The sequence below is a fragment of the Pongo pygmaeus genome, chromosome 20 (genome assembly GCF_028885625.2).
Source record: "Pongo pygmaeus isolate AG05252 chromosome 20, NHGRI_mPonPyg2-v2.0_pri, whole genome shotgun sequence".
Classification (NCBI taxonomy): domain Eukaryota; kingdom Metazoa; phylum Chordata; class Mammalia; order Primates; family Hominidae; genus Pongo; species Pongo pygmaeus.
The window spans coordinates 39,682,382-39,709,550 of record NC_072393.2 but is presented as its reverse complement, the minus strand read 5'-3'; the positions used below and the strand labels follow the sequence as shown (position 1 = coordinate 39,709,550).

The window sequence follows — 27,169 nt, the reverse complement described above, 5'->3', positions numbered from 1 at the left end:
ATGTATGCCACTGATGGACAATTTTCAGGAACATCTATCATCAACTAAATGCTGTCTGGCAGCCTCTGAGTGGGCCATTTATCTGGTGGGAACCACCTGGCTTAGTTCTCTGGAGGCTCAAATGAAAGAGAATCCTTCCTAAGTCACAGCCTAGCAACAAGAAGGATGGGTAAAGCTGACTTCAACAGTGTTGAGCCTGGAATCCCACTAGCACTTTCTCTTTCCACCTTATATGTTTAATAACCTTTATTGTCTTTCTGACTTTAATCATAGGACATACTCAATATAAAACTTGGAAAAGTCAAATAGGCACAAAAGGAAAATAGACTGCCTGTGTATGTACATATGCATTTGTGTGTGTGTGCATATATATATATATTCACTTCTATTATGAAAGTTTTCAAAGCTGAATGGTACAATGAAACACACACAATACCTAGGTTCAATAAATGTTAATTTTGCTGTTTTCCTCCCCATATAGTCTGAGACAGGTGCAGCGGCTCACAACTGTAATCCCAGCACTTTGGGGGAGGCCAAGGAGGGAAGATCGCTTGAGCCCAGGACTTTGAGACCAGCCTGGGCAACAGAGCAAAACCCCCTCTACAAAAAATTGAAAAAATTAGCCAGGCGTGGTGGCGTAACACCTGCAGTCCCAGCTACGTGGGAGGCTGAGGGAGGAGGATCGCTTGAGCCCAGGAGTTTGAGGCTGCACTGAGCTATGATTATACCACTCTACTCCAGCCTCGACACCAGAGCGATTCCGTCTCAAATAAAAAAGGTGCTGGTATTGAAGCTTTGCCCATGATACACTAAAAAGAAGAACATAATTACAATCACATTATCGTACTGAAGAAAACAATTCTATATTACCTATATTCGTTCCATTTTCAAATTTCCAATTGTTACAAGAATTGTTATAGTCATTTATTTTGTTGAACTAGGATGCAAAAAAATTATTCATACATTGTGTATTGGGTTGTCTCTTAAACGTCTTTTAACCCAGAATGCCTACTCCTTCCTTTTTTGAAATGACACTTACTGAAGAGCCCTGGCAGTTACGGAGTATCACACATATTCTGCTCACCTGATTTGTTTCTGAATGTTAACTTGTTCCTCTACCCTCTCCATTTCCTGTCAGCTGGAGGTCTAGATGCTTGGTTAGATTCCAGTCAATAATTTCTTGGTGAGATACTGCTGTGTTCTTGGTATCATCTTAGGAAGCACAGAAACATCAGGCCGTCCCATAAGTGACACTAGGTTTGATCACTTGATTATGGTGGCAGCAGTCAGATCTGTCCATTGTGAAGATTTGTGTTTTCCAAATTAGTTAGGCGTGGTGGCTCACACCTGTAGTCCCAGCTACTCGGGGGGGCTGAGGTGGGAAGATCACTTGAGTCTGAGAAGTCGAGGCTGCAGTGAGCTGTGATCACGTCACTGCACTCCAGCCTGGGGGACAGAGCGAGACCCCGTCTCTAAAATAAATAAAGATTGATGTTTTCCTTTTGCAAGTGACCTGTGCAGCAACATTTGAGTGTTGTGCTAAAATTCTGTTCCTCAGCAGCCTTTTACCTGAAAGGTTTTGGCATCCAGTGATCTTTGCCTCGTCAGTTATCTCATTAATGGGTTAAAATGTTGGAACCTCTCATGGCACATGCTGAGTAGCCACTAGTCTTTAGGACAATGGATTCTCTAGGTAAACTTGTCACCACACTGTTCCCAGTGAGGCTGGAAGACAGTTTGTCAACACCATATTTCAGGCTGGAGGTGAAAAGAAGCTGTTGAAGAAACTCCCTTTGCAAGCCCTACTCCCAGCCCTACTCCCAGCTCCCAGCTGGTGAGACAATTTACATGGAAAAACCATGAATACAACACAAGATCTGAAGTGTCTCCACCCTCTAGGGACTTGGGGAAAGCTTGGATATGCTTTGGTTCACTGTCTAGTTGTACAGGATCCCTGCAACTAGTAGTCAGACCTGCCTTCCTAACAAACCTGCTGAAAAAGGTAGTAATAGTTAATGCAAAGATGAAAAACACTGGTCTGCCAAATTAGAAACAACTCCGCAGACCTAACTGGCACTTATCATCATGCGCTATACATTCAAATAGGAAAGAACAAAAGAACATACACAAAATATCAGAAACACATTGTTAACTGTGTCTACAAAGCAGGGTGAGGACAGGGCACGCGGCTCAGGGCCTGTAATCCCAGTACTTGGCAAGGCTGAGGTGGGAGGATCGCTTGAGGCCAGGAGTTGGAGACAAGCCTGGGCAACATGAGACACTGTCTCCACAAAAGAAGTTTTAAAAATTAGCTGGGCATGGTGGTGAGCTCCTGTAGTTCCAGGGACTTAGAAGGCTGGGGAGGGAGAATTGCTTGAAGCCAGGAGGTCAAGGCTGCAGTGACGTATGACGGCACCACTGCAAAAATAAAGGCAGGCAGGATGATGTGTAAAGAATGGACAGAATTTCAAAATCAAATTTCTGGAGAGCTTTTCAGAATAAAAAGTTTGAAGAGTGAGATGGCATCCTAAGATATTTCATTTTATATTACATATTTCTGTTAAGTTTCCAATTATTTTCTGGAGGAAAATTAAACACCTTCTAAAAACCTAAAGGCAGATGAAGCTCACAGGTGAAAGTCACTCCACTCTGGGGCTCCAGAAGGCTGAGTCTTAGTCAACCTGACTTTTTTTTCTTTTCAGAGACAGGGTCTCATTCTGTCACCCAATCTGAAGTACAAGGGTACAATCTTGGCTCACTGAAAACCCCGCTTCCCAGGCTCAAGCGATCCTCCTCCATCAGCCTTCCAAATAGCTGGGGCTATAGGCAAGTGCCACCACGCTCAGCTACTTTTTGTATTTTTTGTAGAAATGGGGTTTTGCCATGTTGCCCAGGCTGGTCTCGAACTCCTGGGCTCAAACGATCCTCCTGCCTCAGCCTCTCAAAGTGCTAGGCTTATGGGTGTGAGCCACCACACCCAGTCTTCAACATGGTTTTTCTGAAAGCTCTGATTACATGCTGAATTTACAAATGGTGGAAAACAAGGAGTAATGGTTAATAAGCTGAATGGTACAGTACAAATTACACAAAGTAGAACAATACATGAATTAGAAATTTAAAATTTAGTTGAAATATAAAAGAAATTATTGCCAGAAACACAAAGGGCACATGAATACAATAGGGGAAACAGCTTAATAGGTTTCTGTTCTCTGAAAACTCAAGGCCCATCTCTGAGTGATAAGAGTACCCTAAGAGGCAAAGCCCTCTGAGGTCCGGCACCAGGAAGACAGTGCTACTCCACCTACTGGCGGTCTGGCACTACCTGTAGGCTGGAGTTGGGCTGGGGTGGTACATTCAAAATGGACTTTGGTAAACTAGGGGACAACCCAGACAAACACTGCAGAAAGGAGGAAGGACTCCCTCTCCAGCATCTCAAATCCAAGGCTCCAAGTTACTAGGCTTGGGCAAAGTCACACACTTTCTCAACAACGGCCAACTGCTGACAATCCAAATTTTAAAAACACTGCCATTAGGCCAGGCGCGGTGGCTCACGCCTGTAATCCCAGCACTTTGGGAGGCTGAGGCGGGCGGATCACAAGGTCAGGAGTTCGAGACCAGCCTGGCCAACGTAGTGAAACCCCATCTCTACTAAAAATACAAAAAATAGCTGAGCGTGGTGGTGGGCGCCTGTAATCCCAGCTACGGGGGAGGCTGAGACAGGAGAATCGCTTGAACCCGGGAGGCGGAGGTTGCAGTGAGCCAGGATCGTGCCACTGCACTCCAGGCCAGATGACAGTGTGAGGCTTCATCTCAAAAACGAACAAAAAACCCACTGCCATTAAAAGCTTTCTTTTATTTATTTTTTAGAGACAGGGTCTTGCTATGTTACCCATGCTGGACTTGAACTTCTGGGCTCCAGCCATCCTCCTGCCTCAGCCTCCTGAGTAGCTGAAACACAGATGTGCACCACCACCACACGCAGGAAGAGCTTTATTTTACAAAGTACTCTTCCTACATGTGAAGTCTCCAAGAAAAAAGAAAAGAAAGTACTCGTCTTTGGCAAACAGTGGAGATCTTCTGAACCTTTTTTGAGATGGAGCTTCACTCATCGCCCTGGCTGGAGTGCAATAGCACAATCTTGGCTCACTGCAACCTCTGCCTCCCGCGTTCAAGCAATTCTCCTGCCTTAGCCTCCTGAGTAGCTGGAATTACAGGTGCCTGCCACGAGGCCCGGCTAATATATATATATATATATTTTTTTTTTTTTAGTAAAGATGGGGTTTCACCATGTTGGCCAGGTTGGTCTTGAACTACTGACCTCAGGTGATCCACCTGCCTCAGCCTTCCGAAGTGCTGGGATTACAGGCATGAGCCACCGTGCCCGGCCGAGTTCTTTTTTTAATGGAAAGAATTTGGCATTCCTGCAGTAGATATAAGGCAGCAGAAACAGAAACTGTGCAGGCATGTGTAACAAGAATGCAGATGCCATTTATTTGGTCCATAAGTATAGTCGTTATTTGAGTTTTACAAAACATCGAATATAAATAACCTGAAACTGTAACAATACACAAAAATTGGCTTCTTACACAGACATACCAGGCAGTATAAACTGAAAACTTGAGTAAATTAACATTGTTTTACATTAATATACATAGTGCCATTTAACATTTAAAAACAAGTTTCAATGCATAGCACTTGATACTTTGAATCTGTTTCAATCAGTTAAGAGTATGAAAATGGTTAGATCTAGGCTAAAAATAATTCTTCTTCTAGCCAAAAATAAAGGCATAATATTTATAACCAGGTATCAACTTTACTAAACCACAATATTTTGAAACTATTAATGATACCTAAGGGTATTTACATTAAAAAGGCAGCATGCATTGTATTGTTTTATCTCATGACTGGTTATGCACACACTTTGTTCAAAGGGTTTTTAAAACTATATTCCTACTTTCAATACAGCATACTGCAATGTGTCTAACAGTTCTAGCAAAATGAATGCTTTCAAAGGGAGCAGAATCATTTTCAAGTCACTGGTGTCAATTTTTTCCCTTTGGAACAAAGGACATAACAATCTGGTTCCGCCCAGATAAACTAAATAGTAAGAAGGTTCTGTTTAGAGGCATTTCTGTTCAATCTAATGCTATGACATCATCAAGCTCTTCCTTCTGTTCTATACGTGACCTCTTTGCACTGAGATTCTCTTTCTCATCTAATTTTCTCTTGCGGCTTCTCTCTTCTTCACTGACGTCGGCATTATTTGAAGAATCTTCTTCATCTGAATCAACTATGAGAACGTCATCTTGCTCTTGAGCTTATTTCAGAAAAAAGGAAAAAAGAAAATGGGTAAAAGCGTGGGAGTTACCTGTGCTCACCAGTATTTTCTATAATTGAAAGCTGACTCTTCTAATATACACCAAACTTAAGAATGGCTGCATTTTCACTTTACACATTACGTATTTCCATACTGTTTTAAATGTTTTATATGATAAGAACCTATTTATTTTCTAATCAAAACAAAAAATTGTGACAAGCATTATGTAACTCAAAGGACTCATTACACATCCTTGATTCTACCTCTACATTCTCCAACAGAAAAGCAGAGGGTACATATTCTAATAATGGTGGTAGTGGTAACAATAACAACAACAATACAGCACTTACAATGTGCCAGGAACTGTTCTGAGCACTGTGCATATGACAACTCATTTAATCATCACAACCCTATAAAGAAGATCACATGATTATCTGCTTTCCAGGAAAGGAAACTCAGTGAATGACTTCCCAAGCTTACATGGTAGCAGGGGATGAAGCCAGGAACCATCCCCAATGCAGAACTGATACTAAAGGTGGTTTTATCTCCTCGTCCAACAAAATCAAAGGCAGAATACCTATCTTACTCATGGCTGTAAACTTGGAAACCTACCCACAGTAGAGAATCAATAAATGTACATTTCAAATTGTGATTTTGGAAAATCTACCAAATAGTGTCTTCCTCAAAGGAGGATGATGGACCTTTCTAATTTCAGTAAGGGGAAAAAAACAGGTTATAAACCAATGACCCAGGCCATAATATGAATGTTCGTCTCCAAAATTCTCAAGAGAACATTAGAGCCAAGAGTAAGCATATTCCAAAGAATGCTACAGACATAGGGTCAAAGAAATGAAAACAAAGAAGTAAAATTTTGGTAACCTTTAGTTTCCTAATTAAAGGAAGAAAGGGAGAGGAGTAAATATTCAAATCAGAATACAGTAAAGAATCAGTTATTTGGAAAAATACCAAGCACTAGCACTGAAAATCCAGGGGAAAGGACTATACCCAAGTCATATTGGTGACAAGGAAACTCTAACATGCCTAAATTCCATACTTACCAAGCACCTGTTCACTCAAAATAGTTAGATGCATGGATTTATTGCTCCTTAAGCAGACAAAACCCCAACCTGCTACTACATAGGCTGACTTTGTGCACTAGTAAACTATTATTTCAAACTGTAAAAAACAATTAACAAAAAATAACAAAGTGTTCCTATTTTCTGTAAGAAATTTCCATAAGAATTTCCCCCAGTCTTAAATGACTTTTTGTTTGTTTTGAGCTGGAAGTTTCGCTCTGTCACCCAGGCTGGATGGAGTGCAGTGGCGCGATCCCAGCTCACTGCAACCTCCGCCTCCTGCCTCAGCCTCCCGAGTAGCTGGGACTACAGACGTATGCTGCCACGCCCGGCTAATTTTTTGTATTGTTAGTACAGATGGGGTTTCACTGTGTTGCCCAGGTTAGTGTCGAACTCCTGAGCTCAGGCGATCTGCCCGCCTCGGCCTCCCAAAGCGTTGGGATTACAGGTGTGAGCCACGATGCCTGGTCTTAAATGACTTTTTTTTTTTTTTTTGAGACATGGTCTTGCTGTTTGCTGTTGCCCAGGCTGCAGTGCAGTGGTGCGATCATGACTCACTGCAGTGTTGAACTCCTGGGTTCAAGTGAACCACTTCAGCCTCCTGAGTAGCTGAGACTACAGGTACACGCTACCATGCCTGGTTAATTTTTTTTTTTGTAGAGATGGGGGTCTCTCATTGTGTTGCCCAGGCTGTTCTCCAACTCCTGGCCTCAAGTAATACTCCCATCTTGGCCTCTCAAAGTGCTGGGATTACACGTGTAAGCCACCACACCCAGCCTTAAATGTCTTCATGGTTCATAAATTCAAAGCTCCATTACAACAATCAATACCAAACCAATACACACCTCTAGTCGTTTTATGGATTTATGGTCAATGTTCCTAATAATCAGTTTGTTTTTACTCCTGCTTGGTGAGCATTTAACAACCTGCTGGCTGGGGCCATACTCACCTGTGGAGGTGGAGGGCTGAGCTCCATCATCACTGCCATTGGTTATGCTTTTGGCAGCATCTTCAGCTTGTTTGGGCCCCACTTTTTCCGGGGCATCACCAACAACTTCAAATTCAACATCCTTTCCTAGGTCTTCACTGTAGGAGAATCACACAGGTCACTGCTATGACTATTTACAAAGCAAAGGAGCACCAGAGAAATCCTGTTGTTCCTCAAAGCATACACCATGTACACACCAAATATGTGGATTCTAATTTTTTGTTTTAATTTTTATTTAAAAAAAAAAATTAGAGATAGGGTCTCGTAATGTTGCCCAGGCTGGTCTTGAAATCCTGGGCTCAAGCCATCCTCCCACCTTGGTCTCCTAAAGTGCTGGGATAACAGGAGCGAGCCAACCATACCCACCTTGGATTCTAATTTTCAAAACGCTAAACTTAACAATAAAAAAGACGGTACACAACAAATTTCTGTGATAATCAAAAACTCTACATGCACTTTCAAATCAGGGCAAGGTTTTGGTTTTTTGTTTCTTTAAAACAGTAAATAACTTTTATTGCTAAAGCATAAAACTGGGTCCAAAACTTGGTGGCCTAAAGCAACTCTTAGACATTATTTCTTCAGCTACTATGCCAAAAAAAGGTTACTACATCCTCCACTTACAATGTGATCTTTTTCTTTTTTTCTATTTTTTTTGTTTGTTTGTTTTTTTGAGATGGAGTCTCACTCTGTTACCCAGGCTAAAGTGCAGTAGCGTGATCTCGGTTCACTGCAACCTCTGCCTCCCAGGTTCAAGCTATTCTTCTGCCTCAGCCTCCCAAGCAGCTGGGACTACAGGCGTGCCACCACGCCCAGCTAACTTTTTTTGTATTTTTAGTAGAGACAGGGTTTCACCATATTGGCTAGGCTGGTCTTGAAATCCTGAGCCTGTGATCCGCCCGCCTCAGCCTCCCAAAGTGCTGGGATTACAGGTGTGAGCTGCCGCGCCCAGCCTACAATGTGATCTTAACTATAGTAATGTGGTGTCTTATGTGCAGAACTACATGATTTCTGGGTCCCCCCATCTTTACAAGCTACACCATGCTTCTGTATATGAACTCCCAAAAACATGTAAGTCAAACAAAAGACACACATGTTTTAAGGGGTGGGGTTCTGTTCCCAGAGAGCTAAAAAATATGATTAAAAACCCTAATTATGCCTCCTCTTTTAGATACCATGTGTTATTTCCACTTTATTGTACATGTCCTTCCACTGTCTTTTCTTTCACAAGTGAAAAGAAGCATGCCACTTACATCTGACTAGTGTCCAACTGAAGCAGGACCACTTTGACTCCATTATGTAACTGTGAAATACACTACTTACTAATAACTCACATTCAGTCCTTCCTGTCATTTCTTTTTTTTTTTTTTTTTTTTTTTCTGACACGGAGTCTCCCTCTGTCGCCCAGGCTGGAGTGCAATGGCGCAATCTCGGCTCACTGCAAACTCGGCTCCCCGGTTCAAACAATTCTCCCGCCTCAGCCTCCTGAGTAGCTGGGATTGCAGGCACGTGCCACCACACCCAGCTAATTTTTGTATTTTTAGTAGAGACGGGGTTTCACCATGTTGGTCAGGCTGGTCTTGAACTCCTGACCTCATGATCCACCCGCCTCAGCCTCCCAAAGTGCTGGGATCACAGACATGAGCCATCGCACCTGGCCTCCTTCCTGTCATTTTATGCTTTTTATAAACAAAGTCTGAAATGTAGTTCTCTCCAAATAACCACACCAACACTATGCATGTTTGTATACTCATGAAAATATTGACAAAATAACTGGACGCAGGTGGCAGCACCACTAAACCCTTTATGTTTGTTAGATGCTACCCAAAAATCTCAAGTCAGGCACAGTTCCACCATGTCAATGAGCATGAGCAAAAATGCACCCTGGTCAACACATGAATATATCAGAGTAGGGGGCCATGTCTATCTTAACTGTGCTATAGACTCAGGAATCTGTACAGACAATTCTTTTTTTTTTTTGAGATGGAGTTTTGCTCTTGTCACCCAGCCTGGAGTGCAATGGCGCAATCTTGGCTCACTGCAACCTCTGCCTCCTAAGTTTCTGGGATTACAGGCGTGCGCCACCACCAGCCTTTGGCCAGGCTGGTCTCAAACTCCTGACCTCAGGTGATCCACCCGCCTCGACCTCCCAAAATGCTGGGATTACAGGTGTGAGCCACCACGCCCAGCCAGTACAGACAATTCCCAATATTCTTTTGTTATTGCCACAAAATCACAAACGAAATGATTTGTTTTATGGGAGAAATATTTTTTTCTAGAGAACCTTGAAAAATAATTAATAGTTTCATTCCAGTTCAATTACTACAATGAATTTGCCTGTTTAAACTATTCAAACACCTGGACTCTAGGTCCTTCTGATCAGCCACCACTGATGACAGTTACTCTCAAATATTTCTTGCTTATTTCTTTTATTTCTGGGTTTCTTTTTTTTTTTTAAGTTGGAGTCTCACTCTGTCGCCCAGGTTGGAATGCAATGGCGCGATCCCGGCTCACTGCAACCTCCACCTCCCGGGTTTTCAAGGGATTCTCCTACCTTAGCCTCCCAAGTAGCTGGGACTACAGGCACCTGCCACTATGCCCGGCTAATTTTTGCATTTTTAGCAGAGACGGGGTTTCACCATGTTGGCCAGGTTGGTCTCGAACTCCTGACCTCAGGTGATCCACCTGCCTCGGCCTCCCAAAGTGCTGGGATTACAGGTATGAGCCACCACACCCCGCCAATTTCTGAATCCTCAAATTTTTCTGTAGGTCAAACATCACGGAACTCAGTGACCAACTCGACCAAATATACTATACAGTTTCAAATGAACAGCAGGGTTTAAGGATAAGAAAACACTTTTCCTCCATTTTGTCTAAAGTTTATATATTCAAATAATTTCTTATAATTAAAATATTAATAGCTCTTACCTATGAAGGATGTTGATCAATAAAGTATAGTCTTGGAGGAAGTCATCTGCTTGAAGCCGGCTGCCATTTCTAATTCCAAATTCTGACAACTTCTTGTGATTATTAGCTAGGAAACGTGAGTAATTTAGATACTTCAGTTACATCTTCATAGAGCAGTCAGATTCATTTTTTAAAAAGCTAAATCTCTGTTATGAGCTGAATTGTGTCCCGTTCACCAAAATCCAAAGGTTGAAACCCTAATCCCCAGTATCTCAGAGATCTGATTGTATTTGGAGATAGGACTTTTTAAAGGAATGATTAAATTTAAATGGGGCAAGTAAGGTGGGCTCTAATCTGATCTGACTGATGTCCTTATAGGAGGAGGAAGGCAGGCACAGTGGCTCACATCTATAATCTCAGCACTTTGGGAGGCCAGGGCAGGATTGATTCCTGAAGCCCAGGAGTCACACAGCGAGGCGTGTGATTGCACCACTGCACTCCAGCCTGCTAGGCAACAGAGCAGCAAAAAAAATTTTTAGGACTCTGTCTCCAGTCAATCAATCGATCAATCCCAAAATCTTGACAGAGACATCAGGGATGTGCACCCCTAGAGGAAAGGCTATGTAACACAACAGAAAGGCAGCTATCTGCAAGCACATGAGAGAGGTTTTAAAATAAAACAAACCTGCCAGCACGTTCATCTTGGTCTTCCAGCCTCCAGAACTGTGAGAATGTAAATTTCTGTTGTTTAAGCCACCTGGGTTGTGGTATTTGTTATGGAGGCCCTAGCACCCTAAAACATTAAAACACTGGGAATTCAGTCTTAAAACACTTAACTACCGAAACTACTTCAAGGGGACCAAACTGAGAAATTCTGAAAACTTTTCCCCCATTCAAATCAATTTTTTTTTTTAAGACAGGGTCTCACTGTGTCACGCAGGCCAGAGTGCATCCCAGACTTGAGCAGTCTTCCTACCTCAGCCTCCAGAATAGCTGGGACTACAGGTGTGCACCACCATGCCTAATTTTCTTTCTTTCTTTCTTTCTTTTTTTTTTTTGAGACAGAGTCTCACTCTGCTGTCCAGGCTGGAGTGCAGTGGCACCATCTTGGCTCACTGCAACCTCCACCTCCCAGGTTCAGGCGATTCTCCTGCCTTAGCCTCCCAAATAGCTGGGATTAAATGCACCCCCCCACCATGCCTGGCTAATTTTTGTATTTTTAGTAGAGACGGGGTTTCGCCATATTGGCCAAGCCGGTCTCCAACTCCTGACCTCAGGTGATCCACCCACCTCGGCCTCCCAAAGTGCTGGCATTACAGCTACAACACCCGGCCTAATTTTTGTATTTTTACAAGAGATGAGGTTTTGCCATGTTGGCCAGGCTGGTCTCAAACTCCTGGCCTCAAGTGATCTGCCCGCCTCGGCCCCTCAAAGTGCTAGGATTAGAGTTGTGACCCAGTGCACCAAGCCCAATTTTCTATATAATCTCAATTTTCAATCCCCCCCCCTTTTTTTTGGCTTTTTAACATTTATTTCATTGTTTATAAGGAAAACGCTTACAAAGGCCTTCCCTACGTTGACACCCAGAAAATACTAACAGTTTCTCCTAGTTTTTTTCCAGATCTGTTGCTTAGTTTACCATTTTAATCTACCAGGAATGCCCTTGGCATTCTTACCCAGATTTCCACCTCCAAGCGCTTTCACACATCTCCACTGACTGCAAACCTCTTGGAACCATCACATTCAAAAGGAAAACCAGTTAATGTGGGTTCACATTTTGGTGAATTAGCATCACCTGTGAAGTCTTGTGCTCGCCTAACAACGCTGCTAACACTGTAATGCTATTCCTCAACTGGGCTCCAAGTTCTGACTTTGAAAATCTCAAATCTATCACCTGCCTCTGCCTTAGTAAAAATCCCTCAATCCCCTCCTCCCTAACTAGCTCCCTGCTACTCCCCTGTTGAAACCCTGGTGGCAGGTGGCAGTGAAATACTGCCCCTTCCTCTGGAGGGCAGGGGTCAAGGGAGAGGAGGAAGACACACACTGCACATATGACAAGACTTCAACCTCACCACTGCTGCCAATCCCTCAACACCCCAACTTCCAGTGAAACCAAATAATGGGCCACTCCAAGGCAGTTTAGGTTGTTTCACAAGTTCACACCTTTGTAGACAGATGTTCATTCTGTCTAAATGCTCTCTTCTTTGTCCAGGGAGTCCTTACTACTTCAAACACTGACCCAAGAGTACTCCCTCTCCTATTACTTCCCCTCCCTTTCACAGAGCTGAATATACTTTCCTTAGATTCGTACTGTGTACACACTCTTTCTACAGTTTTCCTTGGACTATGCTGAATCCAGCTGTTGACAATCTCCCTTCTCCTTCCAGGTTGCAAGGCACTTCAAGCCAAGGTCTGTTGTCTTATTCATCCTTGACTTATGAACACCCAAAACTATGCCTGTCATACAGGACTCCACACATATTCTGGTAAGTGCTGTCTCACCCTCCATACCACATGTATTCCGTACAGAAGGGTCACGCTGAAGCCACTGAGATTCCTGGCCAGTTTCCATTTTTAAGCTAGCATTTGAAAGAGCTGGCTACAACTAACGGACAGCAAATAATCACAAACAAACATTTTTTTAAAAGTCAGCTGGCTAGAATGAGGCTTGAATACTCAAGTAGACTCCTAAAATAGAGCACCACACAGCCAAAACATGGCCTCCAATTACACATGACCTAATAGCCCAAACAATTTCTCAACAAGCAACTACAACCAAGAAGAACCCTGACACTAAACCTGAATTTAAAGAAGGCTTAACATCTGAATCGCCATCAGGACCTCACAAAGTATGAATAAATGACCAATGGACAAATAGGTATGAATTAAGTCAATATACAGGGAAAACACAGGGCCTAGAACCTTTGAAAATAACAGTACACTGGCAAAAACTGGGACATGGAAAAACGAGAACAGCAACTCAAGAAATGAGCTGCAAAAGTGACCAAGGAGGTATGGGATCAACGAGTACAGTCTGAAGGAGGAATAACTATGATGCAATCCTTACTGTGAAAGCTTCAACAGAATCAAATGTATTGTACCTTGTATAGCAAATGTGTTAGCAAAAGGGATGAACTGCTTGAACTTTTGAAAGGAAAGATCAGAAAGCCAAAACCAGGCACTGAATTTCAATAATCTTTCTGCTACATAGTAGGAACAGGCTACCAAGGCTTCCCCACTCTTGGAGAAAAATCTCCAAATGCCTTAGAACCCTCCCCACTGTGATATGACAGACAGAACAGTCTTCTCATCACAAGGTTAGCTCCCAGGATCCATGATACCGGCAAGGAGGTTCCTTGGAAGTGTGATGACCCCCAGCAATGTCACCTTGAAAGAGCACTTCCATGACCAAACACTGCCACTCTCTGTAATACTGAGTATCACATACAGTAAATGAATCAACTAATGTGCACTCTTCAAGCAGTCTCCTCAATGAGAGGAGTGAATAAATACAATGTATGATACCTTCCGTCTCTCCCTCTTCGGAAGATATTAGGATTGTTCCTTTCCCATCTTCAATTTGGACATCTGGTGCTACCATAGCAAATTTTTCTTTCACTATCTACAAAAAAAAAAAAAAAAAAAAAAAAAAGATTCAAAATATTAACGTAGGTAATTAAAGATCATAAGAAATCCTAGACTTCTATAAAGGCTCTTACTTTCCCCTTCTATTTATTGGAAACCGACGAAGTCACTCTTCAAGATCCCTTAGAGCAAGCAGGAAAGCCATGGGGATTCACCTGAATTCCATCCCCACATCTGACCACTGATGCAGATCAGATCCAACTTCATCCCAACAGGGGACTAGGAACTCCCTGGCTGGCGCTTGCTACTTTGTCTTTCCCTGCAGATTAGGTAGTGAGCTACACACACTTGACATATTTCATTTCAGTCTCTGTGCCAACCCTGTAATGGCAGGGGTTTGATAGATGGAATCATTTCTCATTAACCTGACTCTCAGATAAGTCTCCCCGTTCCCTGCATTTAGAGAAGTGATAATATTCTGTTAAATCCTACCAGCTCCTAAAAAAGAAAGAAGGAAAAAAGAAAGGAGGAACTCTCTATAGGTCTAAGAATCCTACAAATAGAGGAATAACCTTTAAGCTCAAGAATCAAGAGGTACCAAAGATAATTATTTCCTAGAAAAGAAACTGGGGCAACCACCCACTGCTGTACCTGCCACTTCCTTGACCAAAACATAAGCTCAAATCAATCCGTCCTGCCTAACCAGTTTCTGGAAGAAAGGCCATTCCCTATCAGGCAGCACTGCTATTTGAGAAGGGCCACTTCCTCCTCTCTCAAGAGGCGTGTAAATATGTAGCATTATGATGGTCACAACCAGAGAACAATAGGAAGTGATCCCAAAGTGGAAAGTGACACTTTCAGGTCATAAAAAAAGAAAACCTCCCCTAATACACAAATCTAGCCAATTTAACAGGAACTTAAGGACCAGACCATGTCCTAAATCCCCATTTCTTCCCTCACTTCAGCTCCAGAGGTGAATCCAGGTGTGCAAATGCCCTATGTGCTCAGGGACTAACTTACCATACCAGCATCAGGTCATATTAGATAAGTGTGTACCACCACTTAGCCTCAACTCAGACCTCAGAAATAACAAAAGCCCCCTAATTTCCTGGGAGTGGGCACTGTCCAACATGCAGAGAAACCAAAACTCTGCAAGTTACTTATACCCTTTAATACAAAGCTGGTAACTGGGGCTTTGCTCTACTGGAAATGCAAACTTTGCACTGCATGCAAATACTTATCTGCTCACTGCCATAGTGAGGACCATTCAAGGATACCTGTTATTTGTCAAAAAATACAGAATTTACCCACTGCCTGGGAAGCAAAGAGCAAAGAAGTCCTCTGCTTGCTGTGATACTGTGCCCCCACTGTGCTGCAGATTCCAGTCAAATACTCCTACTCCGTTCTGGGAATGTGAGGCACTTATTCTGGAACCACAGACAGAAAAGCCTGCAGGAATCCAGAAGGCAAAATAACCCAGTAAATCACAGCAACACATCTCTGCAGTTGGACCTTTTCAGAGTCACCAGCTAGTGTTTGCTTGTTATCACAATAATACTGTAAAAGCAAAAGGAAAAGAGACCCAGGCCTTGCACTGACCTTGTCTTGTAAGGTGAGAACAGTCACTTTATGGACATTCAGCCGCACAGTCACCTCTGGCTTGCTGGCACATACGTAACAATTGGGGTTGGGAGGATCCAGTGCACAAGGCACAAGAAGCTTCTTTCTTGGGTTTGGTTGTTTATTCAAAAAAATCTTTGGAGGAGAAATAACAGGCAGAAATCAGAAACGTGTGCTATAATTTTATACACCATACAATCTAAAATCTCGTTTACCAGATATCCAATAAAAAATGACTTAAAAATTCCCTTCCAGATGGCAAAATGGATCAGGAAAATCATGACCTTTTTAGGAGCCTGGTTTTTCAACCTTCTTTTCTAATCAGCTAAAGGCTAGGCTTGCTAGGCTTGCTGAAAAGACATCTCCTTGTATTATATAAGACCGCGTTCTTCTGCAACCTAATTTGGCAAGAGTAAGGGCACAGGCATGTTCATCTGTGGTGCCATCATTGTATCACCAGCTGCTGTCCCTCCCTGAGGCTATTCTTATCAACCAAGCAATCTCCTGACAAGACCAACACATTAATTTCTCCAGTTAACGGTAGTGCCTTTCACAGATGTCTAGAATCAATGTCACTGCCTTCCCAAATTTTCTGATTATAACAACATTTATATAATGAGGGAAAAAAATGTATTTCTGGCAGTATGTGTACCTATTTACCATTTCTCTAATACTAAACAAAAAAAAATTAAGAACCAAGGCAAATATACAAATTACACTGAAATTAAGAAAAGCTCCAAGCTCCTGCTTCTACTAAAGTTTAGAAAACACTAGCAAGATCCAACAGAAACAACAAATGTCAGAAGACAAGAAGCTGAGACACAAATCTTTATCTTGTGACTACAATGCAGTGTTGAGTCTGCTAAGAGGAATGAATTCTAAAGGAGTACTCTATGGATTCCCCTGAGAATACAGAACTAAATCCCTCAAGAGACACTAAAGCCCTCCTCTGTAAAATAGCTTCTCCGTACAATGAATACTGGTAGGTGGAAGGGCTAGAAGCAAACTGCCCAGGCCAAGCAGGCTACAGAGGGAGAAAGATTCATTTGATTTTGGGCTTCACCGGGAAGGTAAGTGTGCTAAGGGAAACTGACAATAATAAAAGCAATTGCTACCACTATTAATACCTGGGCTAACATTAATCCAGGCTGGAATTCATTTGCAAATGTAAAGAAATGAAATCCAGATATATCACTATTTTTTTTCTTTTTTTTTTTTTTCTTTTTTTGAGGCAGAGTTTCGCTCTTGTTGCCCAGGCTGGAGTGTAATGGAGCGATCTCGGCTGAACGCAACTTCCGCCTCCCAGGTTCAAGTGATTCTCCTGCCTCAGCCTCCTGAGTAGCTGGGATTACAAACATGCACCACCATGCCCAGCTAATTTTATGTGTGTGTGTATATATATATTTTTTTTTTTTTTAATTTTATTTTTTTTTTAGTAGAGACCGGGTTTCTCCACGTTAATCAGGCTAGTCTCGAACTCCCAACCTCAGGTGATCCGCCCGCCTCGGCCTCCCAAAGAGCTGGGATTACATGTGTGAGCCATCGTGCCCGGCCAGATATATTACTGCTAATAGTCCAAGAGTGGCATGGAGCTAAGCAGGCAAAGAAACCAGAAGGATGTGATGGGAAATAATAGACATTTTAATAAGTTCAGTAATTAGTACTGTTGGTGAGCTCAAAGGGATACCACAGCTTCAGGCTGCTATAAAGAAAAATTAAAAAATAATTTAAAAACTGGGTATCGGCCAGGAGTGGCAGCTCACTCCTGTAATTCTAGCACTTTGTGAGGCCAAGGCGGGCAGATCACCTGAGGTCAGGAGTTTGCAACCAGCCTGGCTAACATGGTAAAACCCTGTCTCTCCTAAAACTACAAAAGTTAGCCCGGCGTGGTGGTGCCCGCCTGTAATCCCAGCTACTGCAAAGGCTGAGGCAGGAGAATCGCTTCAACTTGGGAGGTGGAGGTTGCAGTGAGCTGAGATCAGGCCACTGCACTCTAGCCTGGGTGACAGAGCAAGACTCCATCTCAAAAAAAAGATACCAAAAAATAAAGTTCTTAGAAATTAAAAATATAACATATACAATAAAAGTTTAAATAGAAAACTAAATCAAGATGGCAGACTGGGCAATTTGATTCTGTTCCTTCAAACTGAAATTTCATGAAAATAAAATATTTTAAGAGTGAATTGAGGCTGGGCGCAGCAGCTCACGCCTGAAATCCCAGCACTCTGGGAGGCTGAGGAGGGCGGATCACTTCAGGCCAGGAGTTTGAGACCAACCTGGGCAACATGGTGAAACACTGTCTCTACTAAAAATACAAAAATTAGCCAGATGTGGTGGCATGTGCCAGTAATCCCAGCTACTCAAGAGGATGAGGCAGGAGAATCGCTAGAACCCAGCAGGTGGAGGTTGCAGAAAGCGGAGATCACATCACTGTACTCCAGCCTGGGTGAGAGCAAGATTCCACCTCAAAAAAGAAAAGGAAAAAAAGAGTGCATCGGGCCAGGTGCAGTGGCTCACACCTGTAATCCCAGCACTTTGGGAGGCCAAGGTGGGAGGACTGCTTGAGCCCAGGAATTTGGGACCAACCTGGACAACATAGCAAGACCCCGTCAGTTTTTAAAAAAAAAAAGGTCGGGCGCAGTGGCTCATGCCTGTATGCCTGTAATCCCAGCACTTTGGGAGGCCGAGGTGGGCGGATCATGAGGTCAGGGGTTCGAGACCAGCCTAACCAACATAGTGAAACCCCGTCTCTACTAAAAATACAAAAATGAGCCGGCGTGGTCGCGTGCACCTGTAATCCCAGCTACTCAGGAGGCTGAGACAGGAGAATCGCTTGATCCTGGGAGGCGGAGGTTGCAGTGAGCCAAGATTGTGCCACTGCACTCCAGCCTGGACAACAGAGCTAGACTCCGTCTCAAAAGAAAAAAAAAAGTAAGTGTGCATCAATGACACCGCAAAATAACAGTACCATTGCAAACTAGATATTTTTTGAAATTTCTGAAGGTAAACAGGTCTTTTTATTTCAACAATAAAAAGGAGAACCTAAACAACAGTCAAAGTATTGGCTAGTATTTCCTAGGAAGCCTTCTTGAGCTGGTAAGAAAGCAAAGTGTCTGCAGACACAACATCGAAGGAAGGAATCCAAAGAGAACATCCAAGTAGTATTAGTCTTAAGAGATGCACCTACCCCACCCACCACTAAGGTAGGAACTCTTAAAATAGGAGACCCTTACACAAAGCAAGGACCTGAAAAGACAGGGGCAAAATACTTTCTCCAGAAAAATGATCTTAAACTTGGTGCTTAGTGGAGGGGGAGGAGTATCTTCCCATATAATTCATGACAATAACATAGGGCACGTGCTGGTTTTTGGTCTGAATACATATGTACTGAAAATCCTAATTTAAAAGTGGTCCTGTATTGGCAGTGCCCCAAGCACCCAAATATAATAACCACAAATGCTCTTTGAAGAAATACATCTACAATGGGTCCCTAAAGAATTACCAGACACAATTCTAATACATATTCAGTTTTTAAAAAAATCATAAACCACACAAGCAAATCACTATGAGAAATAGCAGAAATGACAGTAGACTCACCCATAAAGATCTCAGACATTAACATTATCAAAAACTATAAAATAAAATTGAAAAGAATGACTCAACAGGAGAATGACTGAACAGGGGACTATAAAATGACCAAGCAAATTTTAAAACCCATATAGCACTCTCAGAATTGAAAAACAGTTGAAACATCTTAGTATAAGGACCGCACAATGAATTCTTCCAAGAATTCAGTAAAATTGGAAATGTTAGAAGCAAAAGCAACTTCTTAATTTTCCCTTTTTGTTGCAATTTTCAGGAAGCTTAAACACACACTCACTTGGTAACTAGAAAAATCACTTTTCCATTGCTTTAAACCAATTTTATTGTTTTCATTTTAAAAATTATCTGTTTAATGTACTTTTTATTAATGATTTTTTAAGGGGGGTTGCATAAAAATGCAAACAGCAATACTCACTGTTCTGCACTGGTCTATTTTTCCTGATAAAATCTTCAATCCTTCCAATACTATCAACCCAGCAATCACTGCATTAGTAGTAGCAATAGCAGGAATAATGTTCCCTGCCATTGCTGGGGAAAAAATAAAAAAGGATGAGTATGTTTCACTGTTTAAAAAAACAACTTCAAGGTTTTAGTGATACAACTTTAGTACAAATAACTTACATTTGATATCAAATCTACTCTTCATATTCATACTGAAAATATGCATCCTGAGGTTTGCAGCAGAGGTGACAAAATCCATTGCAGATGGGTCATCCTGCCAATAATTTAAACAATTTAACAAGTTTCTCCACAAATTTACTATTTTGAAGCATTACTTTCAGAACAATACTTTCATGTGTTTATAACACTGTAGACTTTCGACTAGAACAAGAGGGTGCTGAGGGAAAGACCAGTCAGCTAGGACCTCACAGTAGCATGGAGGTGGGTTCTCATCATCAGCTCCTCTGGTCCAGTAATGAGTCTGACAAGAACATCAAGAATCACCAGCTTCTAGGAACTCACTCCAGCCTAAACAAAGGCACCGGAGACTCAGTGTATACACCGGAATCTCAATTCCACTCACTGACAATGGCAACCCCTTCCTGGGTCCATTCATCAGTAATGAGAAGGTTGCTGGACGAACACAGAATCCAGGCCAAAAGAAGGGCAATTTAAGAAAACTGTTTCAGGCTGGGCATGGTGGCTCACGCCTGTAGTCTCAAGCAATTTAGTAGGTTGAGGCAAGCAGACTGCCTGAGCTCAGGAGTTTGTGACCAGCCCAGGCAACGTGGCAAAACCCCATCTCCACCAAAAACACAAAAAAATAGCCAGGCATGGTGGCGCACACCTAAAGTCGTCCCAGGTACTCGGGAGCCTGAGGTGGCGGGATCACTTGAACCCGGGACGCAGAGGCTGCAGTGAGCCAAGATCATGCCACTGCACTCCAGCCTAGGTGACAGAGTGAGACCCTGTCTCAATTAAAAAAAAAAAAAAAAAAAAAAAAAAAAAGCTGTTTCATTAACACTTCAGAAAAACCTGGATGACTCTTTTTCGCTCCCCTTTGCCAAACTATCTTCATATGCACCACTCTCTCATACATGCTGCTTCTTCAGATAAGGCAATACAATCCAAGTTTTTCCTGTTACTATTTGTATTTTTCCTGAGAATATATCCTAGTCTCTAGATTTCAGCAAGGCTTCCTGCTTTGAACTGAGAAGATATTACCCTGGTCTAAAATTCAGAGGCATCACAGAACAGAAGAAAAAATACTGAGAGCATAGCTCTTTATGTACTTATTGGTTGGCTGTGAATCCTCAGGCAAGTCAAATTCCCTGAGTCAAAATCTCTTAATCTATTAAATAGGGGAAATTATATCCCCATCTCATAAGGTGTGGTGAGGACTAAGAATACTGAATACTCAACACAGTGTCTTCCCTAAGCAGCTGTCTTATCACACTCATTACATGTGGACTTTACTCAAGAGGATAACAATTCCCATTCCAAGGGCTCTTTATTTAGCCTCTGTGCACTAATGAAAACTTCCCAAATCACTAGCATAAAAATAACAATAACAATGAAAATATGAAAAGTTACCCTTTAAATATCACAAAACCCAAGAGACTAATGTTTATAAGAATCCCAAGAATCTAAATATACTAGCTTCATTTTAGTGTATTTAGATGTCTGATTCAACCGAAGTTTCAAAATCTGTACACACAAATTTTTCTTAGGTTTCTAAAATTGGCCTTTATGCCTTAAGACCCATGACTAATCTTTACCACCATAGGAACATACAAACTTTATGAGATAGAACACTTTTAGCCATAGAAAATACTGATTACAATTAAAATTAAGTAAAATTAGTTCATAATATCAAATCCCAAAATATGACGTAACTGCAGAGTACTATTAAATATGATTTTAACTTCTAAGAATAATTACATCTCATTTTTGTATCAAGAGCTCTGTCTTTCAGACCTCTGAAATAGTAATAACTATTTCAATTCAAAGACAATCTTACTATTTTCAAGGGCAAATGAGGCCAATGAAATGTTTTCTCCAAATGATTTTATGACTTCTATGAATACATCTACTCTACACAAGAAACATTTCACTTTAATATATTCACGTTATTTTTCTAGTCAACATAATTATAAACCCTGAACACATCACTAGAATCCCAAATGAAGTTTTATGATATTGCTTGAATTCATGTACAGAAAATTCAGCTCCATACAGCAATTAGAGCTGAAAATATCCAAGCCAAATTCAATATATTTCCTCAAAATCTAAATATTCAAAAAATGACTAGCTTCTATTACATCTCAAGAACTAAAACACACTTTTGACATGTAAGTACTTGCCACACATTGTCAAAACAAACCTTATCCCATATGAGCTCAGCTCCATCCCCCTTTTCTGCTAAATGAACTCTCAAAGTCTCGATGCTCTTTGAAAAAAGACGTGCATAGCTCTTTACATCTAGAACCTGCTGGTCTTTCAGGCCTAACTGGGGTTCATTCTGTTGATCCGATGCATTCGTTTCTTCTCCTACAGAAAAAAAATTTATATTAGAAATTTCACTAATTAACATCATTCCTCTACTGTGCTGTTTAACAAGTTCAATCCCCGACCATTAAGAAATCAAAAATGAAATAAATTCCATTAAAATAATTATCGTGGGGCCAGGAACGGTGGCTCACACCTGTAATCCCAGCACTTTGGGAGGCCGAGGCGGACGGATCATGAGGTCAGGAGATCGAGACCATCCTGGCTAACACGGTGAAACCCCGTCTCTACTAAAAATATAAAAAATACCCAGGCGTGGTAGCGGGTGCCTGTAGTCCCAGCTACTCGGGAGGCTGAGGCAGGAGAATGGCGTGAACCTGGGAGGCGGAGCTTGCAGTGAGCCAAGATCACGCCACTGCACTCCTGCCTGGGCGACAGAGCAAGACTCTGTCTCAAAAAAAAAAAAAAAAAAACTGTTAAAGCTGAGATAGGAAAGGTACAAGACCACCTCAGTACCTCATAGGATTACCGGGAGATTTGAAGATATAATGTAGGTAAGATGATAAATAAGCATTAGGCCCAGCACCTAGTGAGAATGAGAACTGAGTAAGCAGACACTATTAGAGTCATAATTAAATCTGTTTGATAACTGTCCCCGATTATTGAGAACTGCTCCAAAATGATATCCCAAGTCTCCCGGGATCTTTTAAGTTTCAATGGGTGCTATACTGCTGTGCATAAATTAATCCTAATACAGTTCAGATAAAGGAGAGACAAGAAGTGTTAAAGCGGAGTGGGATGAGAAAGCAGCCACTACAATAGTTTTCCTACATTCAAAATTTTAAAATGTGCTGGGCACAGTTGCATACAGTCCCAGCTACTCAGGAGACTGAGGGAAGAGGATGGCTTGAGCCCAGGAGTCCAGGGATGCCTTGCGCTATGACAGCCTGTGAACAGCCACTGCACTCTAATCTGGGCAACATAGCAAGACTATGCCTCAAAAAACTTTTCATTTCTAAACATTAAAAAAATTTTAAATTAAAAATGTGTTTCTAGATTAAATCTTAAAGAGATATTCACAAGGGTACAAAGGTGTACATAAATAGGCTAGGCGCAGTGGCTCATGCCTGTTATCCCAGCTACTCGGGAGGCTAAGGCAGGAGAATCGCTTGAACCCAGGTTGCGGTGAGCTGAGATCATGCCACTGCGCTCCAGCCTTGGCAATAGAGCAAGACACGGTCTCAAAAAAAAAAAAAAAAGATATACATAAATATATAGCGATTTCAAAACTTTATTTCAGGGAAAATATGAAAACACTACATGTTAATAAGAGACTAGTTAACTATACTGACTGACAAAAGCAAGTCAAAGCTTATCAATAGTATGATTCCATTTACGCAGCGTATACACAAATGCCTGCATCTGCGTGCATAGGGCGGACCACCAGAACACTCCTGAAAATGTTATTAGTGGCAATTTCTGAAGCGTGGGACTTCAGTGACTTTTGTTCTTTATACTTTTTTGCACTGTTTGAATATATGAAGACATACCATTTTCAAGCAACAACAGGGCCATACACAGACTTTAGGCGAGGATATTTCCAGCCTAGGTGTTCCAAGACTAAAATGTATTCTTTACCTTGACTTTGTACTTCAGCCCAGTCCAACGGAACTGGAGGTTTCCTTTTCCGCCATAGTTTGTCCATTGTCAACAGATACCTGATGTCATCTTTAAAAAGCTTACAAAAGAAAGATAGATCCCATGAACCCTACAATCCCTAATTGATAAGATACAAGAAAATTCCATTGCTGATCTATTATATTACACTATGAAATCTGATTTAAAGATACGCGTCATATACCAGCAGCATAACAATTTTCAAAAGAAAAAACATTTGTAAAAGGAAGTTCTAACACAATCTCTACATTGAAAACAGTGAAATGCAGAAGTGCTCTGAGGAATGCAGGGTAAGGGAGCCCTGAACTGCTGACTGCCCCTGCCTTCCTAAGTCACCTCTCCAAAAGCTCCCCTAAATTTAGCTCCAAAGATCAGTCTGAAGCACAATCATACGAATAAACATACACATACAAATAAATGTACATTATGCAGTTGTAAATAAATGTACAACTACAGACAATCACTGAGCCTAGGGATGCCAGTCAGCAATGCCTCCAAGCTCATGGGGACATGCAAATAAAGTATACAGATTTTTAAACTAAAGTGCTTCACAACAGAACTTCTGAACTGTGATATCTTTAAAATGTGCCCTCCCCTCCAAAAACAACCCACAGAAACACGAGCAAAAATAAAATGTAAAAACCCCCAAACACACAATTATTACAAAAACAAAAACATTACAAGTAGACTGAGAAACTATCATATGAAAAGATGTGTTAGAACTTCAAGTGATTTTAATATTTTTTTCTTTTTCCTTATCTGCATTTTCTATTGTTGATTAATTTATTCAACACATTTATTGCTGGTACCAGGTAAGAACAGAAATTTGGCTATGTTTAAAAATCACAGCCATTTCTATCAAAATATACTTAATCCATCAATACTAACTGAGCATCCTTAATCTTTAGAGAATAAGCCAAACATACAAATAATCAGAATACAATTTAGTGTGAATATCACAAAGCCTTGAGTAATATAAGGATTTCTGGCCAGGCGTGGTGGTTCACACCTGTAATCCCAGCACTTTGGGAGACCAAGGCGGGTGGATCACGAAGTCAAGAGATGGAGACCATCCTGGCCAACATGATGAAACCCCATCTCCATTAAAAATAACAAAAATCAGTTGGGCGTCTTGGCGCGTGCCTGTAATCCCAGCTACTCGGGAGGTTGAGGCAGGAGAATCGCTTGAACCCGGGAGGCGGAGAGTGCAGTGAGCTGAGATCGCACCACTGCACTCCAGCCTGGCGACAGAGTGAGACTCCATCTCAAAAAAAAAAAAAAGATTTATATTTTATCTAAGAAATAAGGAAAGAGTCTCCTTGTGACAGCAACATGTAGAATGGGTACAAAGCCAAGGAGATGAATCCACTATGACTTGGGTAACAAATGTGGCTGGAAACATTTTGTAGAGGATCTTGAAGGCTTGAACCAACAGTTTTCTAAGCCTAAGCTCCATCTCTTTCTCTTTTATTCAACTATTACTAAATATCAGGAGCCCCTCAGATTTCTGTACCGAACCATCTTTTCATTCTGTCCTCTGTGGTGTATCATGTCCATTTCCAGTAGTTAACCACATCTATAAACCTAGGAATCCCAACCATATCCCTAGTTGAAACCTCTCTACTTATCTACAAAACCACTTCTCTAATGTTCCAAAAGAATCTCAAATGAGTTCAAAATTGATTATATCACTTTCTCCTACCCTCCCTCAACCCCTATACACACATCTGCCTCCCAGCTCACTTATATCGGAGAACACCACCTCTGTTCTTTGACCTGCCCAGGCTGAAGTGCAATGGTGTGACCATAGCTCACTGAAGTCTCAACCTCTTGGGCTCAAGCGATATTCCTGTCCCAGCCTCCTGAGTAGCTGGGGACTGCAGGCTCAGGCCACCACACCTGGCTTTTTTTTTTTTCTTTTTAGAGATGGGGTCTTGCTATATTGCCCAGGCTGGTCTTGTGCTCCTGGCCTCAAGTGATCCTCCCACCTCGGCCTTCCAAAGTGCTAGGATTACAAGTGTAAGCCACAGTGCCCAGCCAGGTACCATTTTTTATTCCAGTGATCTTCACCATATACATCCGAAGTCCTATTGAGTCTACTCCTCCATGCTCCAGTGGGAGTACAGACGGCTGTACTCCAGATTATTCTGGCACTGCACAACTCCAGGGGCACTATCCCAGATTGGTTATAATATGAACATCAGATCCTAGGGTAGTGCGTGCATCCCCTCTATCCCCTTATAGTGATCCTGTAAGACCACCTTTCAATGGATTCCCACTGTCTTGATATAACATCCTTAACAAGGCCTAGAAAGTCTGCTTGATCTGACTCAACTTCTCTCTCCAGTCATCTTTTTCCACTCTCCCCCTTAATGGGATTTATGTCAATTTTCCAACTGATAGTTTCCTTGTACGTACTGTACCCTATTCAGAGAGTTTCCTTGTACATAGTGTACCCTATTCAGAGAGTTTCCTTGTACATACTGTATCCTATTCCGACTCTTATTCTTTCAAGCCTTGGGCTTAAATGTCACCTGCTCTAGAAAGCCTCTTCTGAAGCCTCTCCCTACCAACATCTGAAATGCAGGCCAGGAGATGAGTCCATTAGATGAAACTTATTATTAAAGGGCTGCAAAGCATCTGAACTTAATGTCATTAGGACTCTGAAGCTGAAATTTATTGTTCAATGTTTGACTTCTCATCTAGACTGTGAACTCCCTCTAAAGAGCAAGGACTGTATCTTCTTTCTTGTTCACAACTAAATCCCCTGTACTTAAAGAGGTGTCTGGCACACAGCAGATGTTTAAAATTATCTGCTAAACAACAGATTGGAGATGCACTTCAGATTTTTCTGGCTTTCAAGTCTTGCTCAGATTGGAATGGAAATAAGGATACTGGTTTGGAAGATACTGCTGTTGACTATATCAAAGTTTACTGCATCTTAAGTATAATCAAAATAAAAATCATTATGATGCTTAATACTGAGTGTCAACTTGATTGGATTGAAAGATGCAAAGCACTGGTCTTCGGTCTGTCTGTGAGGGTGTTGCCAAAAGACATTAATACTTGAGTCAGTGGACTGGGAAAAGCAAACCCACTCTTAATCTGGGTGGGCACCATCTAATCAGCTGCCATTGAGGCTAGAATATACAGCAGCCAGAAAAACATGAAAAGACTAGACTGGCCTAGTCTCCCAGCCTACATCTTTCTCCCATGTTACATGCTTCCTGCCCTCAAACATCAGACTCCAAATTCTTCAGTTTTGAGACTCAGACTGGCTCTCCTTGCTCCTCGGCTTGCAGATGGGCCTATTGTTGGGACTTGTGATCGTGTGAATTAATACTCTATCAACTCCCCTTTGTATATATCTATCCTATTAGCTCTGTCCCTCTAGAGAACCCTAATACAATCATGTTTTAGAAAAGGGCTGTAGTGAGGAAATAAATGCAA

The 27,169-nt window shown here is 41.7% G+C and overlaps 1 protein-coding gene across 2 annotated transcripts in view; it reads right to left on the bottom strand.

The window, feature by feature from the left end:
* Positions 1–4,468: 4,468 nt before the first annotated feature.
* UBA2 (ubiquitin like modifier activating enzyme 2) overlaps positions 4,469–27,169 on the bottom strand; it is a 41,308-nt gene continuing 18,607 nt past the window's right edge. For both annotated transcript variants that reach the window (XM_054462891.2, XM_054462892.2), the window contains 9 exons: positions 23,681–23,780; positions 21,918–22,084; positions 19,715–19,808; positions 19,509–19,621; positions 15,470–15,625; positions 13,811–13,907; positions 10,307–10,412; positions 7,343–7,479; positions 4,469–5,317 (listed from right to left, as the gene is read on the bottom strand). In XM_054462891.2, the coding sequence (XP_054318866.1) occupies positions 5,136–5,317; positions 7,343–7,479; positions 10,307–10,412; positions 13,811–13,907; positions 15,470–15,625; positions 19,509–19,621; positions 19,715–19,808; positions 21,918–22,084; positions 23,681–23,780 (1,152 nt within the window). In that variant the 3' untranslated portion in view covers positions 4,469–5,135. The remainder of the gene's footprint in view (positions 5,318–7,342; positions 7,480–10,306; positions 10,413–13,810; positions 13,908–15,469; positions 15,626–19,508; positions 19,622–19,714; positions 19,809–21,917; positions 22,085–23,680; positions 23,781–27,169) is intronic.